Raw genomic sequence first — 21,918 nt, 5'->3', positions numbered from 1 at the left:
GTGAGTGTGATCGCTGCAGGTGTACATGATCGTGATTCGGTGCATAGGTGTGTGTTTTCTTGTGCAGAAAATCGCAAGAGTACAATACCCACGCCCTTAGTGTGTCGTTTGTGTGCCATCAGCTAAAAGTTTTCGCGAAGGAAACAAACAACAAACAAATCGATCGAGAGAGAGAGAGAAAAAGTGCGGAACGCCAAAACGCGGACAGACACATTTTCCCCTGCACCGGTGAGGGAAAGCGGGAACCATTTTTCTCGATAGCGTCGGCCCCGACTGTGGGGCCAAAACCGGAAGCAATATTCTGGCACACAACACCCTCAGCATGTACGGCGGTGGCGTTCTCTGCCCGTCGCCCTCGACGGCGACGGGTTTCTACAATCCGCGCGGCCAGGGCTCGGAGATCGGGGCGCTCGAGCTGGGCTTCCCGCGGGGGATGGCCCTGGTGCCGCCGCCACCGCACGGAGCCTGGCGCGACCCGACCACCCTCTCCGGTACGCACCTGCCCGTCTCGTCCAGCACGGCCACGGCGTCCGGCGACGACATTACCACACTCGGTGGCCAGGGACCGCCGGGCGGTTCGGTCGTGCCCGGCATGCAGACCTCGTCCTCGTCGTCGAGCGGCGGCGGTGGCGGTGGCAGCGTGCAGGACAAGAAGGACTTCATCTCCTCGTCGTCCGGTGGCTCGTCGATCGCGAGCGTCGGCCAGCATCCGGGCAGCGGGGGCAGCGGGGCGGGCCTCTCCTCCGTCGTGTCACAGTCGAACTCGATCGACAAGAAGGAGTTCCTGTCGCTGCAGCAGAGCACCACGCCCGGCTCGCAGAGCATGAACTCGCAGAACGGCCAGGACATCAAGAACCAGAACATCGAGTGCGTCGTATGCGGGGACAAGAGCTCCGGCAAGCACTACGGACAGTTTACGTGTGAAGGTAGGTCAATTGTGAAAAAATAAAACGAAGCAGAAAATGATATAAAAAAAATGCAAAGGAAAAGAATGATAAGATTCCAACGCATTTCTGTTCTTACAATGTTGACATAATCAATTGTCATCGTTAATGTGTGGGAACTTAATGAACTCCCGCCTGCCCTTGGACCATGGGAAAATTTCAACCGCAAAGAGCAACGCTCCAAAACTTCCACTAGTGCGCTTGTTTACAAGTTTTATTACTTTCCTTTTCCTCATCTGCGTGCAACGCATTCACTTCCATCCGTTCCAAACAGGACGACGAAGCTAAACCACTTGCATATGCCAGAGAGCAACAAGAGTACCAAAGCGTCCAAGAAACCAATGTAACGGAAACGCGAACCATACGTCCACCCAACCGACCGACCAACCTCTCCCCTGGCTCGAGCGTTTGAGGAGTTCTTGTTGGCGAGTTGATAAAATTATGATTATTGTGGGATTTTTCTTCGAACGACCCTCCAACCGTTCTGTCGTTCTGCGTATGTGGATGTCTTTTGATTCGGGAGATGTCACAACGATGCTTCGGTTCGGAGTTTCTACCATCGAACAGTTCTTAAAGTGTTTACGTGCTTTTTTTTCCTTCGCTACACACAGTCAAACGAATGCTTTAAGGGAAATAAAGAAAAGAATTGAGATGTTGGTAAGAGCGCCGGGAGCAACCCGCTCGAGACACAATTAATCACAACAAATAAGCATAAAAAAGTCATCACTCATGCAAAGGCCGCAAGCAAGCAAGCAAGCAAGCAAGGGTGGTTTTCCGATTCTTTCGTGTGCCTTTTTTATGATTTCTTAATAGGAGTTGTATATCGGAGTGCGCTTTCCTTCCTTCCGATTGTTTCATGTTTCACGTGGGCTCGAACGAGTTCGCCCGTTCGGGCTGACTATTTTCTTATGTACCGTGAAATGTCAAAGTTGCTCATAGATGCTCTTTACGCTACACGGACATGTAAGACAGAAACATAATCATAAAGCAATTGACTTCAAACATCATTTCATTATTTTTGTTACGAAAGTTTTCCCTCGTGCAGGATTTTGGTGAGCAAAAACAAACCCTCCACAGGCAAACTCTTGCCGACGAAGGATGTATGTTTCTTATCCCCTCCCCCTACATTTTGGGCATCTTGAGGGGTTTTTTACTGGTGAAGAACTCGGTAATTGTTATGATTTTATTTAAAAGGATCGTTGTCATGCGCTCCTGTTTTTACGGCGCACTTATGGAAAGGAATGGTTTTTTTCATTGGATTTCCATTCCTACCCGGTTTCTTTTGCGTCCGCTTTTCCGACACTAGAGTTCCGGCGCGGGAAGATGCCGATGATGATCGTCCTTCGAGGGGGTAGTGATTTTCCGGGGCCGCAAGATTAGGGAAACTGTTTACCGTTTACCCGCGTGTGTTGAAATTTTTTGACTTCTTCGTGCACAAAGAGGGAGCATACACCATCGCTTATTTATGGTGGAACATTTTTCTTCCGGAACCGAAACGAAGGAATCCGGCCGACAAATCGTGCCCGAAGCTTGTCTTACGGTGATGTTGTTGATGGTGAGGGTTCCTTGCGTTCGACGACGTTGGTGGTGGTGGGGATGATCCATGTTGGGACGGATTTTGGGCAATCACGGGTGAAATATGCGTATGCAAATAGTTTGCCCTTTGAGACGAGCCGGTTCACTGGCACGATGGTTTGTTTCCCTTTTCTCGTGGTGTGAGTGAGTGGAGGGAAACCATTTGGATGAGTAGAAATAACATTGTTCTTCCCGCTGGGTGCATTTCCGGAATGGATAATTTTCCGCCTCGCTTGATTGATACCGGCATTTAATCAAACGCATCGTCGGGGAGTTGAAGGGATATCAAGAAGCGTAATGACGACGATCCTGTGAGAACGCACTGTAAGGGTTACATGTATTTAAGGCCACTCTGTTGGACAAACAGAGGATGTAATTATGAAGTAAAACATTACGAAAGGGTTGATAAAAGGATCGTTTGAGTGAACAGTGTAAATGATCCCTCGACTGTATAGACCTTGGTATTTGAATTCAAGTGCCAGATTAAATCGTTAGAAAAATTTCCTTTAGAAGTTCGTGTTCTACTTTTTCCCTTCTCAATTTTTTAATCAATCACAGTCAGCAAAGAGGGTGCAACACTCATAACTGCCCATTTGCTACCTACAGCCAACATCTATCCGCAAAAGGTTAACAGTATGCAATGGGAGCATGGCAATGGGCACCAAAACATCAACCGTTGATGACGACGACCACCAAGTGAACCGAGGGCTCTGATTACGGCGTGCATTCTCGCCGAAACCTTTCAATTAACGCTCATAATCAGCGGTCCGCGGTGTTCCAATTGGCTCGAGGCGAACTTGGGGCGCTTGTTGGTACTTGAAAGAACACTCGAAACAAAATAGAAAAAAAACAACAACAATCTCTGCTCCAAACACCGTCACTGAACCCAACGGGCGCACAATGGCGACATTTGACATCCGATCTTTGCGCGAAAGGAGCTTTATGCTGGTGGTGCTGTGTTCTCGAAATGGCGATTTGGCGCACACGGTGGTGTCAGTCACAGGCAGAGGTCGAAAACCCAATGCTATAAAACATTGTGATTGTGGGCCTTTTCGGAATAAGCGCCCAGGACCTTCACCGAACCGTTTTGTGGTCACTAATTTGGGTTCACAAGGCGCGAGCAACTGGGCAATGCTGGGGTTTTTGCTGTGGAAAAAACTAAAAAAAAATAACGGAAGAAACAACCGAAAGGCGCCAACGCTGTTGCGGAGATAAGCGAAACAAAACATACAACAGCTTATGATAAGAAATAACATTCGGCAATATGTTCATGCGCTGCGAGCGTTTGAACGAACGAAAAAAAAGGTGTTTCAATTCCTAGAAATCGGTTATCAGTGTATGCAAAACTTCACCACGGCTTTCGGGGGAAAGAAGAGAAAAGAAATCAACCAACCACTCGCCAGCCGATTCTCGCTCGAAGCATCCCATTTTGGGAATTGCGTCACCGTTTAAATAAAAAGAAACACCCGAAACGTCTTCCAGACATGATAATAATGATTCCGGCAATATAATTACGCCGTTAAGGTGCTCTGCTCGCGTCCTACCGATGATGATGTAATGGACACCCGGAAGACAGCTTCACGCACACCTTTGCCCCCCACCCCGGGGTTCATCTCGCATCGATCGAGCTACCGAAAAACGGGGCCCAAGAAGCACGCCAAGCACGCCCGACGGCGGAAGTGAACCGGTTCCCGGCTGGAAGCGGCCTCGTGGCGTGACGTGAAGCATCGAGCTATTTAACGGCATCGGGATGCAGGAAGAGGATAGGGTCTTTACCCGGATCGCAGGAGTGGAAGAAAAACATATTGAATTATCATGCATTTTCCAGAACGCGCGAAATACATAAAAAAAACACTGAACTGATGTTCCCTAACGGAAAGGGTTGGGAAAAAGGGGGAGAAATGAAGGAAGGCAAAACGATGAAAAGCAAAAAAAAAAATATGTAAGCATAAAACCAGTAGCACCATCATCACGATTGATGATGATACGATCTTCATCCCCGGGCTTCGTGTCCTTACCTTGCAAAAAAGCTTGATTTTCCGAAGCACCATCGCAGCCTCGCCGCTGCTCTCCTCTGTTTGTGTGACTTATGGGATTGCGCTGGTCAAATGTCAAGCTGCAGCAGTCAATTAATCGTAAAGAGCCTCTTCCCGAGGCTGGTCGAAGAGGATTCAATTTAGCGGGCAGGCTGCTGCTCGCTAACCCGTTTTTAAAACGTGTTTCCCCGAAGCGCGGAAAGCCTGATGGTTTCCCGCCCGGTTTGCGGTCTGGTCAGTTGGTTGTTGGTTGGTGCATTATTTTATTGTTTGAAATGTTCGTCACCTTTGGGTCTGGGGTGTGTCGGGAGGTGACCTCCTGTGTACGCCCTCCGTTAAAAAAATGACGATTGCATATGGCTGTAAAAAGTGATTACCTTCCACAGCGTTCGCAGACGTAAATGAGAAACTTGTAAGTTACGAAATCACCGCGCCAATGAAAACGATTTTCCACCGAATTGTCCTCGGCATCAAATCGATATGGGATGGGAGTTAGAAAGAGCGAAGGAGAGAGCAGAGGGAAAAACAATTAAAAGACACAGATAATTCCAATCGGACACACGCGGACACGTGCTTTACAAAAACTATTGAAGCCGCGAAAAAAATAGCCTTGGCGCCATCATTAGTGTTCGGGATCGATTTTCCGCGCCGGAGACTGGCCATTCCTTCGTTCCGACGCTATTCAGTGCGCCACGAGGTCGCCATATACACCCTTTTTCTCTTTCTCCCTCTTTCCCTCGAGCACATTCACTCACGTCGTACGCCTCGCGATCAAGAGGTCAATTGCGTATTTGTGTGGCGTTTTGTGGTGACGAGGTTTTTCTTCGGTTTACACCCCCTTGGGTTTGTTTTGCGTCGCCATATGAGACAACGACAACAACAAAAAACTCAACCGTTTATTTTTTATTTCCTCTGGTTCATTGGGAGAAAAACAGTTGGTTTAAAAATTGCCTGACCACGAGCCAAACGATGTTGACGATGCTCGTTGAACAGTTTTCAATCCTATCTTTACGATGGCCGTGGCTTATCGTGATGCCGTATTGTGCATCCATATAATCCTTAACATCTGTCGTGTTTTACACAATTTACGTGTCGCATATTAATTGTTTGTTTTATGAGTGAAAGTCAAAAATAGTTAATACTCACGTTCCACAGTTTATGAACGTTACCAAATTGAAGGAGTTTTTTTGCACATATTAGTTTCGTTCCACGCCTAGTTTTTTCGTTTATTATTACTAAATACTTTTGGGCATAATTTTTGTCTCAAGTGGAACAGAAAGCGAACCTAGAAAAATATACGACCTCGTAAAACCACTGCTGCGGTTTGTGTGCGTTATCTCATTGAATTGTTTCGAATTTGATATTGCTTTAAAAATCCAAACATGGAGTAATATTTCAGATCCAGCATTTAAAAATCTCAATCTTGCCAAATAAACTCTCCACGGAGCAGTGCGTCACCGAATTCTTCCATTAAAATCCTCCGGAGAAAAAAAAAAGCACCGCCATCTTCGTCCCCCCGCACTGATAAGCGCATTTGCGTTTGCGCCGGCCGCCATCTTTATGTGCGCCCACTGAAAGTGTGTGGGTCGCTTTATGGCCCGATAGGTGTATGTGTCTCCGTGTGTACGTGTGCCCATTCTCGCGGAGATCCGGGGAGACGCCGAACGCGCGGTTCCCACTATCAGCATGGCGTCAAATGGTGCACATCGGGAAGAATTTTGTTTTGATTCGCTTCGACCACAGTTGTACATCATCTTCATCGTCGTTGTCGTCGTCTTTTCTATCACAGAAATAATTGTACTTGCCCGTGGCTTGGGCTGATAAGCGCGGGCCGATTTATGTTCCGTTTCATCGTTACCACCGCAACCCTCGCCTGGACCGTCAGCATTCCAACACCCGCCTTCGATTCCTCACGCCGATGTTCAGTGTGCGACCCAGTGTTACTAGGGCAAAAGTTTCGTGCAAGTGATGATCGAGTGGTGATCGAGTGCCGGCCGCGCGCCCAGCTTCTTCCCAACCTTCCTGTCTCTGTTTTCCTTCCTCAAGAATATTCAAATTTGAACGGTAATTCGGTCACGAGTGGTCATAAAATACATGCTGCGGCCCTCACCACCGTGAAGGCGAAGGTGGGTGAATTCCGTTATCGACGGTTATCTGTGATGGGGTAGTGAGGGCGAAAATTATTTTCCATATTTTTCCCCCACGGGCGAGCGGCACAAAGAGCGCGTTCCAATCAGCTGATCGGAGCTCGTTACAACTGTGGTTAATTTTTTTTATTTTTGCTACAGGATTACTTGAGATTCTCTGTGTGTGTTTGTGTGAGTGTGTTTCCCGCTATCTCCCGGTCAATTTGCGCCAGAACGGTTTTGTTTACTCTTTGCCCAGCTGATGCACATCGGTGCGGTGCAACCGGTGCATAATTGCAGCGTGCTGGTGGGTGATTATAACCATGCAAAAGGGAGCAAAAAAGTGGTAAGGAAAAGATCCGCTCGACGCTTCCTAAGTGTGGTCTAGGTTCTAGCAAACCGGAACCGCCCAAACGACGAAAAGGGAACCAAGTTATCGTGACGGGCTCGCGGTGCAACTGCATTCTGCCCGGGAGATGCACCAGAATACTAACGGAAGTAGCGCAGGTGGATGATCCTAACTGCCGGGGGTTGGTCAACGAACTTTCCCGGTGTGGCCCCGGAGTGAGGGTGGCAAATTTATGCCAAACATGCGATCGTTCACACACTTCCTCGAACTGAAGAGAAATCACGGCCCGCGAAAAGCCGGCTTCCATCGGTTCTATCGGATATATTGCGCAACGAAGGTTTTATCTGAAAAGAATCTTAATTCTGTTCTCATGCATCCGTGGTATACGGTTCGGCTTTCCCCATTCTCAACCCAACCAACCCCATGGCTACGGTTTGTCGATTTATTAAAACAGAAATTAATTATAATTAAGCAATTTCATCATCATCGTCATCATCATCATCGCCCACTCGTCACACCTGCGTACCGATAATGCACGCCTTGTGCTATTTCTTGTTCGCACCTTCTGACTGGATCGAGTACAAAATTCCTCCTCCCCGACGAAGGGCTTTGATCCTACGCCAATTACGACGAATGCATTTTCGTTCGCTTTGCGGCAGAATTTTTCCGCTTTTCATTTTGCGCTCGGTCCGCATCGGGAAAGCAAGCAGGAAGTTATGCAAGATGCAACCCCCTGATGGTGTGGTCCATCTTATCCGCCCGGCGATGGGCCTTGACTTATCTGATTGAGTCATTTCGGTGCAGCCTTACATCGGGCCGGTAATTGTGCAATAACACTAATCGGCACGATTTCCTTTGGCAAAGGAATTTCACAATTAGTTACACTTCTAATTTCATTTAAAGGCACGATAACGGCGGGAAAATGGATGGCGAAAATTATTCATCACTCGCACCCTATGTGTCTCTCTCTCTCTCTCTCCTTCTCTCTTTCGATAAGATACGACCACCAACAAGTTGAACTTGCCATCGAACGTGTGTTCCGGCGGAAAACCATCGCCTAATTCCGCTAATTAGCCATAACTGTCCCTAACTGACCAACGCGTGGCGGCGGTTCTGGTTTTCCCTCCCCCTCCCCCTCCAACCCCAGGAGAACGCTTCCGACGAAAGGGCCAGCCGGACCGTGACGCTCCCGCTACGGACGCGGCATTCTGCGGAACTTACTCAACCGATTTATGAGCCCGAGGAGTTTGGTTCCACTGGCCAGAGTGTTATTTTTTTTTATTTTCGCTTCACCTCCATGCAACGCCAAGCTCTCGTTTCACTTTTCGCTCCTTTGAGGCGGGCGACTTTGAGACTCGAGAAGGCCGCCGCCATTGCGCTATAATCCCAATTTTCTCATGAAAAATATCGGGTGGAAAAAAAATAGTTTCCCATCCTGGCGCCAACCTGTGCCAACAATTGGAGTTTTTTTTTGTCGGGTAGTAAGACACCGTCGCACCAATTAAACGCAACCCACAACCAAGTCCCTCCGTCTCCTCCAACGGTTTCGGTTACATTCTTTTTTCCGACTCGGACTCCTTCTAAGGGAGACGGCAATTCACCGAGCGGTTTGGAAAAATAATTCGTCACGAAATCAATGCACCAATTTCTTTTACTCTGCTTAATCGTTCATTCTGCCGATTTCCCTAATGTGACCGGCCTCGACAACGGTATTGTTCCGGAGGGTTTGCTCGCGAGTCACTCGAGATCCTTTTAAGGGCTGCGTGGTGTAGACCGAACGCTATCGAAGTGTGTTTGACCGCATGCAACGCCTTTTACCGTCGCGAAGTGGGGTTGTACGAGGTGTGCAATCGGGTCGCCCGAGGTCGGCGGGGTGGTTCGATTGCGCAGGGGGTTTGCCGGGCGGGTTTTATTAACTATTAACCTCAATCGAACCGGAGACGGGGAGGATTTCGGGATGCGCTGCAGCTCCCGCTGACGATGATGAAGCTGACGATGGAGGATCGGTTCACGATCGGAGTAAGTGGTGGTCCACGGTCGAGTCCGTTGGAGCACTGGGTGGGAAAGAGAGAGGGAAGGGAAACTGGTAAGCAACGGTAACTCACGCGACTTCGATTTCCAAACCGCGGTCGCGATCGATTTTCGATTTTTATCCAGCTGTAGATTAAGCTGTGTGAGATAGCATCCCCATCCTCCGAGGGTGGGTGAGGAAAGGGCAACCGCGCCTCACCACCTCCCCTGTTCGATATCGTTTGCCAGAAATCGGTCGAAGAAGAACGGCGCGACCCGTGCGAGGTGAAGTGAGCGAAAATCGTGACCTACTCGTGCCCGCGATCAACTAACCTCTCCAGCCGAGACGAACTCTTCTCTACATGCATTCACCGTTGTTGTAGTTTTTTTTCCTTATGTTGCTCGTTGGCCACTTGGCCGGTCGGGTCAGGTCGATTTTTGCACCCCCACACACCACACACCACAACCTCCACCCGGTTCACCGCAAGATGCGAGCAACGCTTGGCATTGTTTCGCCTTCGTATGCTCATCTCTCTATGTTTATGCGGCACCCTTCCTTTCCACTCAACGGATCCGATATCTCTTTTTTATTTTCTTTTTAGTTTAGATCGTCTTAAGCTATTTTTCTCTAACCCCCCCTCTTCTCTCCCTCTCCCTCCCACGATACGCGATCAATCGCTTCGATTGCGTTCCGATCATCCAAAACCGAGCGGCTTTTGCGCCATACGGCCACCATTCGACGATCGTCGCGATCGTCATCGTCTTTTCGTCGCTTATTAATAATCGTAAACCAGCAACCACGCTCCCCCCCTCACCCTCTTCCGATCCTTCAACATCCTCGATAACAGCGTACGGAATCTAAGGGGAGAAAATGTTTGTACTCAACACCGCCATCGTGCCGATTATTACAGATGATGGTGATGATGATGAAAACGATCAATATAATCATTTGCCATCATCATCATCATCATCTCCTTGATTTTTTTCCGATCGTTTGAGCGGAGTGGGTCGTGATTTTCAATAATTAGGATGATCAATCCGATCCCGAAGGAACCGTCGGATCGATGAAACATAAAATTCTTCGGATGGGCTAGATATGATTAGAAATGGTTGTTTTATGAAAAGGCGATTAAAAAAATGGTTGTAATTCCTATCAACTGCATGTTTTCAGAGTTACTGGAATGCATTTGATAAAACATTGTTTGCAGAACTTAAACATCATTTTTCATATCTTGTCAAGCAAAAACGGGGAAGTTTTGTAAATCGAACTATCTCTAAAAAATTGTTTTTAATCATATTTTTGAAATTTCGTAAATTACAACTAATCTATGTAAGTCGGTTGTATAAATTTGTTTTAGATATTATCCTATATTATTTACAAATAGTTAACCGTGTTTAGCTCACGTTTCGAAATAGTAATTTCAGTTTTGTTAAATTAAAAAATAAAAAACCGTTATTTTGTTGATGAATTAAAAAGCATGCAAGAATGAAGGAAAAATAAATTTAATTGATGGAATTGATATTTATGTTTGGTGTACAACGGATACCATTTTGGTGGCTGATGGATTTATATGAAATTGTCCAGGCCTCAAATACCAATACAAACGAAGAATGGAGAATCAAAACAATATTGAATTAAGCATATTGATTCTATTCGCTCGTTCACTGTCTCCCGCCGAAGTCGTGCACAGCAGCTGCTGGAAGGAATCGTCCCCGGTGGAATGAATCTTAAATTGATTTTAATTAACTCAAATGTGCACCCCATGGTCGGAGCCTGCAGTCCCCGATCTTCCTCCTCGTCCCAAGACATCCCTTCCCTTTTCCACCGGCGGCTGATTTAGCTCGAGCTTATTCCGAACGGAATGTGTGCACTTCTGTCGTGGTCACTTGCAGAAAACGGGCTCTCTTTCCCCGAACGATCGTCACGTAAGAGTTTGCGGGGAGGGAAACTACATTGCCTTAGCGTATCTTAGGTGGCGGAATTGTCAAACGTCAAACGGTGGAGCCACTACCACCCGACACCACGTTTCGTGTCTATCCGACTGAAGAGGGTCCTATTTTTAGCGATGTCTTTATTGTGGACTCAGCTCATCGCTTCCATTTCGATGTTGCTTTGAATTTCGCATCATCCACCTTCACAACACACGTACCTACGTAGGTGTCTAGTATCGCCAACACCACCACCTTAACCCCGCGATCTTATCCACTCGAGCTTTGAGGTCGAGGCAGATTGTGTCGAAGATGCGAACCAATGATTAGCATCTGGGCCTCGGATGGCAAACATTGTGAGCCACTCGGGGAGAGCCTCTTCCCCACGAACGCGCCGTAAAACTGTGCTCACAACAAAACAAGTGATGTTAATTCCATCGATGATGACACTTCAACACACCCACCTCCCCCTCACCGACGGGTGTGCTTGTGAAGGGTTGAGTTTGACGGGATAGATCCATACAACACAACGCAACAAAAAGCAAAAAAAAAGGAAACGATGTGTTTGTGTTTTCGGGCCATTTTCGCTTGACTACATTTTAACCTTTGCCTTGTGGCAAAAGGGAAAAAAGTCGAATAGAGCTATTGAACAGTTTCGGTCTGGCAACACTGTTTGTCCGGCCGGGTGATTTACGGGACTTGCCAGGGCCACGACGACGGTCCCCCCCCCCCATTGGGCCATCGAAAGTGTGCGGCAGTAAAAGTTAATGAAAAACTTTCCCCAACATCCAGCGCGCGCGACGACGACGACGACGTCGTTGGAAATTGGGCGAACCCCTCGGCGTCCGCAGGACACTGATTCTTCTTTTTTTATTTTTCACGCTCACATTTTTACTTTCCACCCACCGACAGGCTGGTTTTCTGCTTCACCCCGAACTCGGGAAATCGGGAGGAGCACCCGAGCGAGAATATTTACTTTGTACAAAGGCGGGCTCGGGCGCAAAACCTCCCGCAACTCCTTATCGGACCCGCATCGAGCAAACACGGCTCGGGGTCCGCCTGGTTTTTTGTTGTTGCAGTTTTCTCGTTGTGATTTCGTTTGGTTTTGGGTCCGTGTTCGCATGCAGAGCAATGTTAAAGGCTCGCCCGGTGGGGAAGGGCAGATTACCGAAGTCGGTCCGCCGACCATCGGCTCGAAGTGATTTATTAACAATGATTCTTAACGGTGATGATATTGTTTTATTAGCCAGCACCGGATCAGCGCACGGAAACGGAGAAGTTTGTTTTATCTAACAAAACAAAAACAGGAAAACCCCTTTCAGATTTCAGAAGACTTAAACAAACAAAGTTTTTACTACATTTTTCTTGAAAATGTTGGAGTTTGTGTATTTTAACCTTTCAATGTTTGTTTTTTTGCAAGTCCAACGCATTTTTCCTGATTGTTTTCTACTTATATCATTGCATTTGCATTGAAAATAGTTTTCCCCGTAAAGCACATCTGCCCGTCTTTGGGTCAAAAGGTTTAAAACTAAGTCCGCGTCGGTAATCCGATAATTATCGCCATGTTTGTCATGGAGAGGCGAATGGTTTTCGCTCGCTTTAAACTCGATCCCGACCTGTAAACCATCCTAGACGGACAAGGCCGTGTAACTGCGGAGTTCCTAACACCGCCAACGCCCGTTCCCCCTCCCGCGTGCCCTGAGGCTGAGCCTGGGAAAATGAGCCCCCAATCGTGGATTCCTGCTTTTAATTCCATCCACTCGGTCCACTTTCCACCGGCTCGTCCGAGGCAGGGCCGGTTGCAATCGATTTTAATTCAATATTATTTTGTTGCCTCGCGACGCTCTCGTGGTCTCTTCCCGGTTGTGGGGGAACCGAAACCGGTCGCTGCTGGCGACGAGGGGCTCCCTAGGGGTTTGGTTGCAGGATCGAGAACGAATTCCACAAGCGGACCACAAAGATAATAGCCAGTAAGTCACCGGTCGTTCGCGGGAGCTCACCAACCCCCGGCAGCGCGATCGTCTGGAGGACGCCGATGGAGGGGGGGACGAGACACTGCCGGCCGGTTTCGGATCGGAGGACGTACGGCTGGGACTTGCAGGAAATAAACTCATAAGTACCGTGCAAGTCGTGATCTTATTCTTTATGCGCGGACCGAAGCGGAAGATACCCGTCCCGGACTCACTAGGAAATCGATCGTTTTCGGGATGCACTCATGCTGTGAGCGATTCTGTCGCACGGTTTAGGGAATGGGTTTGCAGACCAAGGAATAAAACGATCGGCAAATCGGGAACGAAAGGCAAACGGGCGCCAATTTGGGTTTTATTTCTCTTTCGAAGCGCGCCCGCGGAAAACATGCAACGGTAACGGTTTAATTACCTTTCGCTGGACGGAGGAGGGGAAAAACGATCGAAAAGGCATAAACAACCCCCCGGGGGACGATAATGGGGGTTAATGAAATGATTTCGAGTGGGCGGACCGTGTCCATTGTCCAACCGGTAAGCCCGATTCCGCCAAAAATACACTCGAAAACACCTCCGAACATGGGCCTTGCACACATTATGACGGGCGATGGGGAGTTGACGATCGCTATCGATATCGAGGGGAGAGGCATAAAATCTCGGTCCGATCCGAACGAACGAAAACTCATTGCGCCACAGCCACAATTTCCCGCCGAAGATAAGGGGGGCGATTTTTCCTCCACATAAACTCGAAAGGCGCGCGCGCGCCTTGGTGGATTGCCGCTCGTTGTTGAGCGATCTTCCCGTGCGCTCGCACACACACACACACACAGCATCACCTTATCGCGATGCATCGATCGAAGAAATAATTTATTATTTCATATGCCCCTTTTTATTAACTGCAGCACGAACTGCGGGCGGCTTATCGGTTTGCCTTTTCCTTCCCCATCTCCCGCGCGAGCGTCTTCCCTCTTCTCTGCAGTGTTTCCCTTTCACTCGGTAAGACGATCGGACGACGCAAACCCACGGCTCGGAAAGGTGACTGTGTATGTGTGTGTGTGTGTGTGCTGCGATCGTGTTTACTTTGAGAGGCTCCTTTGGGTCCCGGTCGAAGCTATCGATGATCGATTGTCCGCTGACGGACAGGGCGAATGGGAGGCGCACTGGATGCCCTGTACGTACGTTCGTACGTACGTACGTTGAGTGGAAAATTATAAGATGAGAAAATTTCCTCCCCCTTCCCCACAGCACCGACGAGCACCCGGGCGCGTGAGCCAGGGGTTGTGGATCGCTTCGAAACGTGTTGAATGAAACAAATCGCTGGCACAGTTTTCGAAAGCACGAAACAAACGGGCAAAGGGATTGATTGTGGTTTTGTTCCTTTTTCTTTAACGAAAAAGAAAGATCAAAAAGATCAAAATCAAAATTAGATGATGATCGGGAAATTAATCCTTGCGTTCCTTAAGCTGCCATTAACATGTTCGTCACATTGTTACAAAATAAATGACGGTTTTATTCAGGTACCTTTATATCACTCATCATCCTTTCAATTTTTTGACATTTTCTCATCCAAAATCGGGTGAGTAAAACTACCCTTCCTATGTGTGTTGCATTTTATTTATTTTGTTTTCCATCCAATTGGTAAAACGATGGTCCAACCGAAACGGGTTGAATTGTTGTCACTGGCTTGAAATTTCGGGACTGATTTTTAATCAAATGCAATTCAATTACATCCATGTACGCCGTCACGCCGGGGTCGAGAAACCCGATGGCCGGAGCCGTCGAAAATGTTTCGGCCACTTTTAATTTCCCGCTTCCGGGAGGCAGGGCACTTTGAACTAAGCCAGAGACACATATCACACAAGCAGGCAGGCAAAACAGAAATCCAAACCGCAGTTCGGCAATGGGGGGTTTTTTTTTGGGGACGGGCGCCTTGGGAATGCAAATTTATGCTAAATTATGTCCTGTTAAACATGCACCACACAACAGGCATAAAAATGATACTCAACACGCCGCGCTGCGATGCCGTTTCGAGTCCCATTTTCACACCATAATGACGGTGGTAGGGGGTGGTAGTGGGTGGCGGCTATTTGCCCATCGGCCATCCGATATCGGGACGTTCGGATCAGCGCGGATCGGGAGGGTGGAAGCGACCCTCGAGAGCCGAAACCGAAACCTGCCCGCTGGCCAAATTTTGAAACTGACGACTCATTTATCCCCAGCCTTCCCCTGGCACTTCCATTGATAGGCGAACCCTTCCCTTCCCCTCGCCCCACCTATCAGACGTTTCGTTGGACTGCGAGTGGAAAGCTGTCGTCGGGGCCACAGGAGACTGCCAGCTAGTTACACCACACACCGCAATATGTGGCCGATCCTGTGCATAGTTTATGAATAATGTATTCATACATCAAACCACCCCCACCCTGTTCACACACACACGGGGCCGTGATTCCGGTGCCACATTCCCTGCGCCTTGGGGTTTCTGGTGAAGCGTTGGTTGGTGGGAAGGATCGCAACCGGAGCGAACGGACGGAAGCATTCTGGAGGGACACACCGGGGCCCATTCGGAAACTGTCACGACTTCTGCCTCGTCCCAGCAAACAGCTCCAACCCTCCAGCGGTTGGAACAGAAGGTGGCGAAGGGTTCATAATCAATTATCTTCCAACGAACCACAAAATTATCTCGTTATGCATCCACCTACACCGACGATGCGGACTTTTTGTCTCTCTGCCTTGTTCCAATTCCTAACGGCGGAAAGTAACGCAAGAGAAACATACAGACCGAAGAGGAGACTAAACGAGGGGGGCAACAAAAGACCAACCAATGTCCGGCCCGTACTCTTTTTCCATAATGCTGAGCCCTCAGGACATCCGGCCGACGCGGATCCGTGATATATCAGTGTTCCGCTTGCTTCCAGACCGTGCTCTCTCTCTCTCTCTCTCTCTCTCTCTCTCTCTCTCTCCCTCTCTCTCTCGCGGGACGCGATCCTTTGGTTTCACCTTCGCTCCGATGGCCAGCGGCCAGATGTGGGTGTGCGAGACGAAGGATTCACTTACGCCCGGATCTAGATAAATAGGTGTATCATCGGATTTTTTAATTTAATTATCCCGATTTTTCTGCCCGCCGGCGACATGATGGATGGAATCCAGTCCCGTGGGAGGGGAGGCGGCCGGTGGGAGGAGCAGATGGCGCGTGCAAAGTTTGCGATGTAGATTTTATAACGCCTCGTACGGCTAGCCTCTTCTGTAGGGATGTTTTTCTTCGGTTTTAAAGTCGACCGAGAGGGTTAAGGAGTGTAACTTTTAGTTTTCCTTGGGGGTTTTGATATGGTTTGTTGTTTTAAAGGGGAGCACGAATGGAGAGGGAATGCCTACTTTGGAGCGATATTGCAAAAAAGATCGTGTTATCTTACACACGAAATCATCTGCATATTGCTTTTGGCTAAGGAATAAAACTCAATGATACGATCATCAATGCATTCGATGCGGGAGAAATATGCAAGAAAAACAAATCAGAGTGAACTCATAAATTTCACTTTACTGTTTATTGCTGAAATATGAGTTGTTAAGAACGAGAATCTACATTCCTAACCCATCCTTTACTCCTATTTGTAATCACCACCGTTGCAGAGTTTTAGCATAAGTAAGTTGTTAAGTCTGCTGGTGAAGGACTTGAATATTATAATAAACATAAAGAAACAAACAAACAAGAAATATCTAGGAATAAACAAGCTGAGTTACAAGTTAAATTTTCAATTATTTATTTTGATCTTAGTTCGTATGCAAATGTCGATCGAAAAATGCAAACTCCAAAAGCGCAAATTGTAATCTTTGCGACCCAAAATTAGTGTTGCACCTGAGGGCACTGTTCTGATTTGCTACAAATTGAGCGATAATTTGAAATAAAGCAATTTTTACAATTCCTTACATCTATAGCGCCTTATGAAGCACGAATGTCCAATTGCATTCCGTTCGGAATTCTGGTGCAAACTTTAATTATCCCAAGAAAGCACGGTTGAACTTCGGTGGAGCATAAACTTCTCAAAGGAAAGCTTTTTCATCCAGACAACCTTGTGACCTTAACCCGCTGTTGGTAATGAGATAAATAATGAGAATTTATATTACCGTTTTTTTTCCTATGGTAAATGTTATTTAAAATTTAAATTCTCCTTCAGCTACTCGCAACACTTATTTCTACCATGTACGGCGTGCCTTTGCCTTTGATCCGGTTGCGACCTCCCAAAGGGAAGCACAGAAGCCGAATGACAAGGATCAATAATGAAATGACCCCGTGGAGGCGAGATCCAATTTGAGGATCGCGGGAAGCAGCAGACACGAAAGGAAACATACCAAGGGAAACCAATCCTGTGTCAATCCTGTGCGCTACCGGGTGGGATTTTCGCGAGATTTCTCCCGGACCGTCGAGCTTCCCTTAGCGATCCATCTCCACCATAATCCTCCCACCGCTTAGGGCGATCGGCATCGCTGGAGTTCCGACTCTGGTCATTACAAACTATTATGATTATGCAGATTGTTTCACCGCTGATCCCGAAGCTAACCCCCGACGGTCCGGCGTCGGAAGCGCGAACGCATCACCACTTCACGGCACTTCTCAGGTGCCCGGGGATCAATCCCGCGCTCGAAAGGAACTGATCCAGATCTGGCCAGAGACCACTCGTCGGAGCCGCGCAATCACCTACGGCGACCGGGCAAAAAATATCGCTCGCTAATACCCCATTATCTACCCCGTAACTCTCCCCCTCGCCTGGTCCGCTTTATGACGTTTATGCTTAGCAGCAGCCGGGTTTAGTTCTTTTCCATTTCGGCTCCGGCAAACGGATGAGTTTTGATTTATTGCCGTAATTTGGGGTAAGCTTACCTTCGTGCGGGGTCTCTGCTTCTATTGTGGTTTGCCAAAGTTGAAGCATTCGTTCTGGATCATCCTGCGGATTAGTTTTGTTTTGCCCCCGAACCTGTCCGGAACAGACGGGTTGAAATTGAAATCCGCAGCTGCAATACAAGCGCATAAAAAACGCCAAGAAAGAACCTCAACTCGCACCGGTGGGGAGAGCACGGGCATTCGGTAGTTGTTTCAGTTGTTATAACTCAATTTATCACCCATTTTTATGCGCGACTTTGTGCACCGAAGGGCCCAGTTCGGTGCACCCGATCCGCAAAACCGTACCGAATCGGAAACAATTGTCTTGGAAGGAGTCGACGACAGCGAAACGTTTAGAGGCTCCTGGGTGGTACTTTTCCCGCTGTTGTGTTGTCCAGTACCGCTTGGTTTGGCCACGTCCCATGCACTCCGATGCACTCGAGTGTCAATTCGACACGCTTTGGCACGCCGACAGTCGGGGAGGGCACGTAGTCTTTCGCTTTCCGCACAAAATGCAAAGTTGGTTGGTCCACGGGCCGACAGACAGAAAAGACCACCGGAAGAGACATTTACTGCCTTTCCTCGGTGCGCTGGACTGCCCCGCAAATCAATCCATCGAAAAGCGATTTCGTGCCATTAATGGAACGTCATTTTTACGATCCTCTCGTCCGTTGCAGCTAGAAATATAGCTAGGAACCAAAAACAGTTTCCACGCGGCAACGACGAGCTATGTTTTCGCCGGGCTGGCTTAGGTTAGACGGTAACATACGTGCAGCTCATCCACACCTTCTTTAGCTTGCAGTAGGGAGATGAAACATTATGCAAATGGGTTTGGGGAACCAACCTTGGGAGTCGTCTGAAAAGTGGAAACCCTGGCTTGGTTAGAACTTTCCCGTCTAAGTGATATGGAGTTGTGTTTGATGAGTTCATTGTGCCCCAGCTGCCAACGACCGGAGTTGGCTTCCTGAAGTCATCCCCAAAGTGCAGGCGATGCATCGGACAAATAGAAGAAAGTGGAAAGCATTGTCACATGAACCGATTGTTAGCTCATATTCAGAATACGACATACTCCACATGGTAATGCAGTTGGTTCCGCGAAGGCAAGAAGAGCAAAAAGCTAGACTTAGTTCTATGCCTTCATCCCTATTTCCCAAACCATGGCTTTATTGCTGCCGCGCTTGCAACAATGTGGACACAGTTCCATTTTTTGGGGTATTACTAGAATGAAACATAAAAACAACCCGACAAAGAGGTCCTTTCAAAGTGAACCAAACCAGAGTTACTACCTTTCCTGGTATTTGATGCCCATGGTCGCATTCATTCCCGTCAGCGGGAGTTCCTCTGGCGAGGGAAACACGTCGAGTTGTTCCAGGATTCGCATGCGTGCGACAAGGTAAAATTGTTCCTAATTAATTGAACCATCCTACCGAGCGCCGGAGGGAAGATATTGTTACATTGTTACTGTTACCCCTCCCAGATGAACAGGGTACGATTTGTTCTAGAGGCTTCCGGCAATGCCTCCTCTCATAGCGGAGCGCTTGTTCCGGTGCAACGATGCCGATTGTTTGGCAGTTTATCTGGATCGGCCCCGTCCCGTGCGGGACTTTGAACCACACTCAGCACGCAAACGACATTCCCCAAGGGAGGTTCTGCTTTTTAATTCTTCAGCGAGCGATATCGTTTTTATCAAGAACGTTGGGTATTGGCTAGCAAAAAAAGAAGCTATCGTCCTCCAAAGAACCGTTCCTGTGTGACTTTTGACTTCTTACCTTTAACAAAGTGTATCAGTCAATCGAACAGCGGGCCCCTCCTGTCAGAGTATTGTAGCACATAGGGGTAGAGGACTGAAAAAAATGGTGCTGCAAATTGCTTACACTCTCAACGGCAGGAGACCGCAAATCCATCCATCGGCGGACCAACGACTTAAAAGGCTGGCTTGACGGGTGATTAAAATGTTCCTATCCACCACGTCACTCCGTGGTATTGAGACCAAGATGGAGAATAAGACACATCACGCCAAAAGAAGTAAAAGAATACCGCATGCGATAGGTCATTATCGGAAGAGATCAAACCGGCAACGACTCTCGTACGACCCGCGCGCGGATAAGGAAAGACTTTCGCCGCCAACGAAAACACCGAGAGCGCCGCGGTAAGTGAAGCCGGTCACTTCCACTAATTACGCCGACAGGGAGGTTAAACTAATTAATCTTTCGAACTGCCCGAAACGAACTGTGGCGCAATCTTACCTCCTTCCTAGTTTCCAGTTCGATGGTCCAGGGGTTTGGTTTGTGGAGGCGCAGAAAATCCCGCCCCAAAAAGTGTTGGACCGCGGCGCTTCGGTGGTTGAAAGGGCATCCATTTTGGTTTTAGTTTTTTCACCCATCTATCAAGTCACAGAAGACCATCTGGGCAGCGAAGTGATTCCTGGCGCATAATCGATCGAAATTGGAGCGAAGGATTTTAATGATGGATCCAACGATCAGTTACGTTATGTACAATCGATATTTAAAATATATGCATCCGTTTCAGATCTTTATGTTCAAAGTAGTGAAAAAGAAGAAAGTGTTAGTTACTCCTCACTGATAGCTTTTATAACTCTGTTTTTGTTAAAATCCCTAACAGGGATTCTCAATTTTCGCGTTTTAAACTCACAAAAGGGTAACTAAAAGATACGAATAATCGTGATGATTATTCAGTTTGATTCAATCCTCTAGAAAGAGTTATCATTCTCATCACATTCTTAATGTATCAAAAGTTTATTTTGTATAATTGGAAGCTCACTAAAGTGTTTTCATTTATTTTTGGTTATTTCACAGGTTGCAAATCATTCTTCAAACGCTCGGTACGACGGAATCTCACCTACTCCTGCCGGGGCAACCGGAATTGCCCGATCGATCAGCACCACCGGAACCAGTGCCAGTTCTGTCGACTACGAAAGTGCCTCAAAATGGGAATGCGACGCGAAGGTAGGTTTCTGTTTACACTTTTTTTTTTAACTTACTTCCCGGTGACATAATCTTACGAAAGGCAAAGCAAATGTTCCTTTTTTTGTCGTTGAAAATTTCTGTTCTTGTTTTGTGTGAGGTTATTAGGTTCGAACGAACAAACGCTCCAAACAATACGGTTGGACCGTTTGGTTGCAGTGAGAAGCCCAAAAGCTGCATTGGAAGACGGTAGTGCTAGTCCGTCACGGCTTTCGCACGTCAAGTGACAAACGATGTCAAGCTGAAGGCAACGAAGTCTTGTAGTGGGCGTCGGACACCGTGAGGTTACTGACATTCCGACCCAATCGACAGACATTAGCAGCTTGTATTTTTTATGTTTCTGAATGTTCAGAAGCTAGTTCTCAAATGTTCCTAACTTCATTGTTTGCCTTTTTGCTTTCTTGCAAAGTCTGGGAAATCTATCAATTAGTCGACTGGCAGCTAAAATAGCTCCACACCCGTGGCGTACCGATTCAACCATTGTTGCCCTTTTGCGTACCGCTTGCTCGGCAAACTCCTGGCTGCTAAAATATTCACCCGCAGGCGGAATAACCCCTTCCGTCGAAAAGTGGCAACAGTCACTAGGATTCCCTCGTGGACCGGTGATATCGTTAAGTAATTACTGTTTTTCTCAAGACGCCTTTTTTCCCGACTCACTAAAGCCGGCAACAATAATATCGTTTCCACGTGAATAAGAACGTACAACTCCTGGGAGGTTCCTAGGTCGGTTTCTTAAGTCCCTCCTGCTGAAGCTGCCCCCGTTGAGCTCGTGTCGGTCGGGAAGCTGGAAGAAAGGCCGATTGTTCGCCGCGTGTAGGAATTGCAACAGTTTGCGTCCTCCCTTCGAGGGCCGTATCCTGTGGAGATTCGTGTGCAGAGCACAATAATGGTAACAGTCACCTTAGCTTAGCATTGTGGATGCATTTTCTTCATGTGATTGATTTTTTCTTTACTTGCAATTCTACATCTTCCTTTGCCCTCTATGAACCTCGTCCAGAAGTTGCGTGTACTGATGACGACTGTTACAAGCTGACCTAACAATTGTGAGAGCCAGGTTATTCGATGTTTACCCGATATAGTTGACATTGTTTCGGTACGTTTTCTTTTCTGACGAGTTCAAGATGG

The 21,918-nt window shown here is 47.7% G+C and overlaps 1 protein-coding gene across 1 annotated transcript in view; it reads left to right on the top strand.

Moving 5' to 3' along the window:
- The first annotated feature begins 322 nt into the window (after positions 1 to 322).
- Positions 323 to 21,918, top strand: part of LOC131285847 (nuclear receptor subfamily 2 group F member 1-B) — an 82,303-nt gene continuing 60,707 nt past the window's right edge. Inside the window, exons 1-2 of the mRNA XM_058314702.1 lie at positions 323 to 926; positions 20,626 to 20,775. Of these exons, the coding sequence (XP_058170685.1) occupies positions 323 to 926; positions 20,626 to 20,775 (754 nt within the window). The remainder of the gene's footprint in view (positions 927 to 20,625; positions 20,776 to 21,918) is intronic.

The sequence above is a fragment of the Anopheles ziemanni genome, chromosome 3 (assembly GCF_943734765.1).
Source record: "Anopheles ziemanni chromosome 3, idAnoZiCoDA_A2_x.2, whole genome shotgun sequence".
In the NCBI taxonomy this organism is placed as follows: Eukaryota; Metazoa; Arthropoda; class Insecta; order Diptera; family Culicidae; genus Anopheles; species Anopheles ziemanni.
The sequence above is the reverse complement of the archived record's forward strand: the minus strand, read 5'-3'. Positions and strand labels throughout refer to the sequence as shown.